The 8,508-nt window shown below is 37.9% G+C and overlaps 1 protein-coding gene across 4 annotated transcripts in view; it reads left to right on the top strand.

Moving 5' to 3' along the window:
- The first annotated feature begins 1,126 nt into the window (after nt 1–1,126).
- Nucleotides 1,127–8,508, top strand: part of LOC111869926 (cyclin-H) — a 28,967-nt gene continuing 21,585 nt past the window's right edge. For all 4 annotated transcript variants that reach the window (XM_023861816.2, XM_023861813.2, XM_023861817.2 and 1 more), the window contains exons 1-4: nt 1,127–1,339; nt 2,504–2,700; nt 5,780–5,981; nt 6,629–6,860. In XM_023861816.2, the coding sequence (XP_023717584.1) occupies nt 1,223–1,339; nt 2,504–2,700; nt 5,780–5,981; nt 6,629–6,860 (748 nt within the window). In that variant the 5' untranslated portion in view covers nt 1,127–1,222. The remainder of the gene's footprint in view (nt 1,340–2,503; nt 2,701–5,779; nt 5,982–6,628; nt 6,861–8,508) is intronic.

Genomic DNA, 8,508 nt, shown 5'->3' with positions numbered 1-8,508 from the left:
TATTTTGAAATTCATGGTTATTAAAGCCTGTACTCATCAAATGTTTTTCTATATATTGTCGCGTATCGGGCGTATATCGCGACAAATAAATTCTCGATGTATTCGGTGTAGCGAATTTTATTTCACATCCGCTCTCACAATCACCCAAATTACAATCTGACGATTACTGCTATCTGCAGTATCACAATTAGTACACTCCAAATGCCAGAATACAACTGACTGGCTGACTCTACGTCTCGACTCGGCGGCTGTCACAGTACAACTCAGTACAACAACTCTCTGAATAGCCTTCGCTGCGCCTCATGTAGCCTCGATCGGACCATACGGAAAACGGCCGCGTAATAGGCACCCTTTTTGCCTGGCGCTGTGTTGCTATGTAACGCTAGCGGAGGTAACCGCTGTTACTATCGTAACGTCGCCGCTGTTGACTCGCGTTGCCTAGCGACCGCGATATCCCTCGGTGACGTCACCGCGGAGGGGAGTGGCGGGGCGGGAACTCGCCTATTACCGTAAGAACGCGAGCGTTACGTTACCGCCACGTACCGCTGGGGAGGTAGGGGTCAGCATGTCACAATATTTTTTGTTACTTTTCTAATTGATTTAGGGAAATTTTAATTTTTATATGTAAGAAAGTATGCTGCGCCCCCCCACTGGTGGTCGCGCCCCACAGTTTGTCAACCACTGCCCTACATCGTCGCATCTGTGGTAATCTATAAACCGAACCTTGTAATAATTTTGAAGTCTTAGCAAAGATGTCGGTAGTTATCGATTACAGCTCCTGCTTCCATCTCCCGTTAATGCTCTACACTACATATGAATTGTATATGACATGCCCAGTTCCTTTCCTAGATGACACCATGTGTAAACGTACGTGACAGAAGAGCAGTTGTACCAATAGATAAAAGTATTAGCCCTAATATCACTTTGTCGTTTTAATATACCTGGCACAATTTAATATAACAGCATATGTAGTTTACTTAAAACTGTTCTTTTTAAATTTAACAGTACCATTTAATCAGCCATGTTTCTTAATTTTTAAATGCAATATGACTCTTGAAGAGCACGATGTCCACAATCGGAGTGATCAGAGTAGTGCCACACTGCTGCGCTTTTTTTAGTTTGATGCTGTTGCATATGGTGTGTGGTTGTGTCTGTAAGGTGTTTATATATGTGTGCATGTTTTTAGCTGTTTACAAACATTGCAGTAGTGATTGAACTAAAAATGTTTCCTGTCAGCACACAAAAGAAATACTGGACATTTGTTGATGAGACAGATTTAATTCGTCTAAGACAGGAGGCAAACAGAAAATTCGTTTTGAAGCATGGAGCAAATATGACCGTATGTGTTCATACAATTTTTAACTTTGTAACATTGTAACTTTGAATAAACAGCGATTATTTCCCTAAACAGTATTAACCACTAAGCAAGCTGATTGAGTAATAATGCTTCCAACTTGTGTTTGGGAGGTCCTTCATTCAAATATCGAATGGGACACCAAATATCCCGACAAGTTTCACGTGTTGTTAGTATCCCTTCAGAGAAATGCCTCAGGCCACAACTGCTTTCTACCTCAACGTTTCAGATTTCTTATTTGTTAGTCATTTTAACTTTCAGCACTATATAGTCTCAGCTATGGACGGCATCATTAAACAGACCGCGAAAATAAATAGATCATTAAGCAGTTGGGTTTGTAATGGAGGTCCAATATGTTTTTTTAAGTAAGAAATTCATTTTTAAATGTTGCATAGATTAATATCATGCTTCAGAGTGTTAGGCAGTTTTTGTGGGTTTTCTTTTTTTTTGGAATAGCCATTTTTATAGTGTGCATCCTGTTGTGTGTCATAATTATATGGTTAGGTAACTTATCCATCAACAGAACAATGAAAATGGTATCACAATTAAAATTAGTATCTCATAGATTGAAGTTTATTGTTTACCGCTACATGTTTCCGTCCTCATGGGACCATTGTCAGGCAATGTGTATGATAAATACGATAAAGGTCATTGAAATCTTAATATGGATTCATATTGTGGCGCAGTGCACCTCTATTATAAAAACTATAAATAATATTTTTAATGCCTTTTAAGACTTGTAGTTATTTTATTCATGTAATTTCTCACTCTTTATTCATATTATAAAATGTTATATCCATAATATACAACACCAATTAATTACCTCCACTAATATTTTGTACAAATTCTTTTATACTGTAGTATTTCTAATATTTTTCTATAGCACCACAATATGGGTCTATATTGAGATTTCAATTAACTTTATCATATTTATTACATAAACTGCTTGATGATGGTCCCAGGGGACCAAAACATATAGTGGTAAACAATAAAATTCAATTTATGTGATGTTGATTTTAATTGCGATACCATTTTCCTTGTTGTGTTGACGGATACATTACCTAATCACATGGAATATCTATGTTTATCAGTCTATAGTTAGATACTTCTATGGAGAGAATTAAAAGAGAGACTAATAACCACTTTCAGGAAGAACAACGCAAGCAGACGTTCCTCAGTGCAGCTGATGAGAGACTCCTATTGCGACAGTATGAGTTGCAATTGAGAGATTTCTGCCGTCGGTTTAACCCGCCCATGCCACGTTCAGTGATTGGAACAGCTTTCCATTACTTCAAGAGGTTCTACTTGCACAACTCTGTCATGGACTATCACCCGAAGGAAATTCTGTAAGTTCTAGCTCATTAAAGTCATTCCAGCATTGACATATATTATATGAGATCCCACCAACTCGAGTTTGTTCTGTTTTGATTTTAGCTTGAGTCCTGTTTCAGTATGAATTGTTAACAGAATTTACAAAAAGAATCATTCCATTGTTTCAGAGCTCTTCCAAAACTTTTTTTTTATTTCAGTTAATATTTTAAGATCTTTTTGAGTCATGGCAGCTGATTCTATCAACATGTCTTTTCCAGTTTCTTATATAATTTCTGGTATTTGTGTAATATGTAGTTCACTTGTAATTTATTAATTTTTCTTGTGGTCCCAAAGTGTGCAGCTGCAGACCTCATGAAACCTATTTTTCAGGCAGCTTCCCTTATTTTGAAGAAATTGAAGTAAGCTTATGAGATCTGTGCTTCTGTGTATCCCCCTGTATTAATTTTTGAATGCTTGAAACTTTCTTTATGAAACTTGGTATATATGTCATGGCATCTGAGCTCATCTCAACGGTACACTTCGTAAATCCCTTCCATCAGTCTGTGTGTATGCGTGTTGCTAGGCAGCGGCTTGGTAAAAATGTTTCCGCAGCAACGAATGCATGTAACAATAGAAGAATTGTTGGGTGGTTCGTGTGGTATCAGAGGAAAGTAGGTGCTTAGTTCTTTCCGGAACTTCTTGCTCCGATATCTGGTTTCTCTTCTCAGTTCTTTTGGTTTATGCTCAGTAATATAAATGATGTTGGTTGGTCAAGTGTTTTATGAATTTCTGTTCTTATATGCTTATTAACTGGTGATGGTTTGAAGATCTGGTTTATAATTCCTAATATTTTGACAGAATGTTCATGTCATTTCAGTCATTTTTTCCTTTGTAGGTTATATTATATCCCAAATAATTAAAACTACTAGTTTGTTCCAGTATCCCATTGTTATTGCATATCTTTGTTGGAATTGATTTCGTTTCTCTGCAACCCATAATTTGAGTGTTTTCAGTATTATCTGCGTAGAAATTTCTGCAACTATATTATTGAAATTGTACGATGTGGTACCCAAAAGAAACCGAACTAATTTTTTTGTGGGCAGAGCTTTTGTAGTACCGCGTTTTGCCGCAATGAGCGCATAGAGCTAACATTCCTGAGTCGATAAGCCGACTACCGTTGCTTCAGAAGGTAAGGACTAGTTTCGGCAGAGTTTATAGTGACAACTGTTTTGTGTGATCGTCGTTTTTGCAATGGCTGATTTTCGTGAACAGCGTGCGACTGTGAAATTCTGCCTTTTGCTCGGGAAAAGTGGAACAGAAACTCTTGAAATGTTAAAAACGGCGTACAAGGACGATGCTATGNACTGCTGACTGCTGAACAAAAACAAGGTCGCGTGGAAGCATGCTGTGCTTTGAAAGAAGAGTCCTGAAATGATCAAAACTTTTTTTTCAAAAATTATCACTGGTGAGGAAACCTGGTGCTATGCTTACGATCCTGAATCAAAGGAACAGTCAAGCCAGTGGAAGACTTCAAGTTCACCTCGCCCCAAGAAAGCTCGTCAGGTAAAATCAAACATGAAAACAATGCTGATTTGTTTTTTTGATGTGAGAGGAGTCGTCCATTCAGAGTTTGTTCCGCTGGGTCACACAGTTAACCAGGCTTTCTACTTGGAAGTTTTGAAAAGATTGTGCAACAGTTTGCGGCGGAAGCAGCCAGATTTGTGGCAGTCGGGTGACTGGTTTTTCCATCATGACAATGCCTCTGCTCACACAGCCCTGTCTNACTTTTTTTTGTTTCCTCGAATGAAAAGAGACATGAAAGGAAAGCGTTTTGCTGATGTTGCTGAGGTGAAGGAAAAAACGATGGAGGCGCTGTCAAGCATCTCAAAAGATGAATTTAGACAATGTTTTGAAAAATGGAATAAAAGACTAGACAAGTGTATTAGTGTAAGTGGAGAGTACTTTGAAGGGGATTGAAGGTTCGTGCTTAAAGTTTGAATAAATAAGTTTGATTTGTTTCATTCTGGTCCGTCACACCAACAATTACAAATATATTTTGTGTACTATGTATTGTAGCATATAAGTGTACGTACTTTACGTCTAAACAACTTATGTGATGGTGGTTTCCTATTTGTAGTGATGTTTGCCCTCTGAAGATGGTCCACAGAGACCGAAACATGTAAGGGTGTTGAGTTTTCATGTAGTAAAAAACTTACAGGTCACATTGGATGGAGTGATTTATATTTGAATAAATAACTTAAAAAAAATAAGTTCGGTTTCTTTTGGGTACCCCCTTGTATTCCAAGCAGTGTAACTCATCATAAGATATGCCCAGAAGGATGTGATCGTCAGCAAGCGGCATACTTTCAGTGTTAAACTTTCATGTAATTGAGATGTCTGGTCAGCCAATGTTTCTGCATTGTTGTGTTCGTATATATGATGAATAATATTGGTAGGAGATTACAGCTTTGTCTCACACTTCTTTAAACTTCTTTCCATTCAGAGCTTTTTATGACTGTATTTGTACACCATCACGTATGTTCCTCGATTTATCCGATAGCCGTGTTCTACAAAATCATTTAACTCAACATAATCTTCTTTCCCTTCCTTCTTCTGAGTGCTCCTTTGCAAACCCATACAATCATCTCCTCACCCTTCACCCTGCCTGTCCTGATTGTAAGCAAGCAAGAACTCTTAATTGAAATTGGTCTAAACTAATTGATCGCAATAAAACAAAATCACATTTTTCAAATTCACATGTAGTCCAGGATAGTGTAGTAAGTATAGCGACTGGCTATGGGCTGGACGACCAAGCGATCAGAGTTTGAGTCTCAGTAGGGTCAAGAATTTTCTCTTCTCTGCATCCTGACCAGCTCTTGGATCAACCCAACATCCTATCCAATGGGCACAGGGCTTTTTCACTGGGTGTAAAGCGGCTGGGGCATGAAGCTGACCACTCACCTTCAACTAGTCCTGGGGTCAAGAAAATGTGGTTCTCTACATCCACTCCCCCATACACCTTCATGGCATAGTACTTAATTAGTTAAGCACAGGGACAACATTTACATGTAGTGAAGAGTACATGTGTGTTAGAATGCAGTATTGTTATTACAGGGTCACATGTGTTTACTTAGCCTGTAAGGTAGAGGAGTTCAACATTTCAATACAGCAGTTTGTAGCAAACATCAAGGGTGATCGAGAGAAGGCATCAGATATAATTCTGAATGATGAGCTGCTGCTGATGCAACAACTCAACTTTCATCTCACAGTGCACAATCCGTATCGACCTGTCACTGGTCTACTCGTCGACATTAAGGTACGTACATGAACAAGATCAGCCAAGGTCTTCCATGGAATGTTAATACAGTTGATGCTAACAATTGTAAACACAGATATTGTTGTCATTCATGTAATGCTATCACTTTTATGAAGTCCTACTCAGACATATACTGATGCATAGGAAACAATTATGTTTATTTTAATCGGCACTTTTGGGGGGGGGGGGTTGCAGCCTGATGTGTACAGTGGGAGTGATCATGTCACATCCTGGTTTGTTTGTACACTCCAGTGTGGATATGAACATTTTATTAATGGCCTTCTCGGAAAAGACAATAGACAGTCATGCTCAAAAGAATTTTTCTAATTCTTTATTTTAATATTTTCTTTTTTCTTTTTTTAATTATCTGTATGGATTTCCAGAAACATTGTGACATATCAATTTTTAATGATGACCTTCTTGAAGAAGTAGTGAATAGTCAGCTTTGGGCATTCTGTATTGCTTGATTTTAAAGTTTTCCTTCTGTCCATTTCAACCTTTTTTGTATACACATTTCTGTTCCTCATCTCTGTACTTTGTCGTATAGCATTTTTTTTATGATGAGCTATTTTTGAGGAAATTGCAAAGTTTGATTTGAGTTATATTTGAATAGGTTTCATTTCATGTTCCTTCATTTTGTTCCACAGACTCGATGTTCACTGAAAGATCCAGATCGCTTGCTTCCTGGGATTGAAGAGCTGCTGGAGCGTACATTCCTCACAGATGCATGCCTCCTGTATGCACCATCACAGATAGCTCTGGCTGCCATATTACATGCAGCCAGCAAGATACAAGAAAACTTGGATTCTTATGTCACTGAAACCCTCTTTGGAAGACCTTCCATTGATATATTGCCGAACATTATTGAAGCTGTTAGGAGTGAGTTAATTTACTTGAACTGTTGTATGTGTTGTAGAAGAATGCAATTGATGTCTTAATCAGTTATAGATTGTACAAACAGAGAATTCCAATGATTAATGCTATGCTGAAGACCCAATTGCCTAATTTTTCCATTCCCTTTTTACTCAGATATAGTCTTTAAAATACATGTATTCCTGCACAACTTTCTAGTGGACTTGCTGCTTTTCCTTCAGGGTGCCAGTCTAAACATGGTGGGAATGAAATCAAAATCCACACACATCCAACGTTATAATGCATGCAGCCACAAGAGTAGAACACATCATAAGACATAATATACACACAACATTAGAAACATAAGAAGAACGACCCCCATATGGATGATCAATAATACACACGAATTTAAAATATGACGTATGACATAATAGGTTTTAACAAGTTTTAAATACATAAACTTTACTATTATATAAGGACATATACAAATTTAATATTATTTGTAAATGGACATATAAAAGCAACCAGTAAAATAGTTGACAGATCGATACACCTGAAGATGGCAGCATACTGCTGAAACATGTAGTGTGGAAGTGATAGATGGGACTGTATGCACTTGAAGACTGTTAATACATACACATTATGAATATGAATCAGTGCAACAGGATGCTAAAATACAACTAAGGATTGGTGGTGGCTTGTTAACTGTTTTTGTGGATGTAAAGGACTTTGTAGTTCCCCCATTTTAAAGGTAAGGTGCAGTGAAACTAGAGTCTTGGGTGCCAGTGGTAATTTATATAAGTGTGATATGAGGGAGGTGACAGTAGAGATTTGGGTCTGTGTGCTTTACCTAGGAAACTAGACACATATCAAGAGTAAAAGTTAATGACACATTGGCTAAACTGGTAGACAGATTTATGTTTTCGGGAACTGAAATAAATACAAGAAAAACTGATGAGAGGTCAACAGAAGAATACAGATTGTTCTAACATATGTTCACTTATGACAAGAATACTATGGGGCAGAGAGATCGAAAAACAGTGCAGTAGAACACTCTCTAAAGTATATTTTAAACTAATAGTAATATGTGTGTGTATCCATATATATATACAGTAAAACTTGGTTATAGCAACATCGGTTTCTGCGACACCTTGTCTATTGCGTCAAATATTCAATGGTAAGAACTAATTCCTCATAAAGCAACCGTTTTTATACCTTGCTTAGTACGACATGCACAAATGCATCAACCTCGTATGTAACGTCATTTTCATTCCTGAATTTCTCTGATATCGTGGGAAAGTTCGATGTGTCTGCCCACCCTCACTTTCTCTACTTGCTGACATGACTGTCCCGGAAGAATACGACCACGGGCTGCAAGAGGAGCGTGGGTTTTATGCGTAAACAAGGGTGTGGGGTGGGACTGCTGAATAGTGCAAGAGGATGCGGCAGGTTGTTAACTGCATTCCTTTCCTAGAATCTCGTCTAACAGGACATCACATTGTCTACTTACCCTATAGTGTTCCTGCCTAAACCCAGAGAAGTGCAGTAGCAAAAACATGGCAATGAAAAGGAAAGTTTTAAGCATTGAAGAGAAAGTTAAAGTGATTCGTGAAATATTAAATGGAAGAAAAAAAGCTGATGTATGCCGCGAATTTGGTTTGGTGAATTCTACAGT

The sequence above is a fragment of the Cryptotermes secundus genome, unplaced genomic scaffold (genome assembly GCF_002891405.2).
Source record: "Cryptotermes secundus unplaced genomic scaffold, Csec_1.0 scaffold952, whole genome shotgun sequence".
NCBI lineage: Eukaryota > Metazoa > Arthropoda > Insecta > Blattodea > Kalotermitidae > Cryptotermes > Cryptotermes secundus.
The sequence above is the reverse complement of the archived record's forward strand: the minus strand, read 5'-3'. Positions and strand labels throughout refer to the sequence as shown.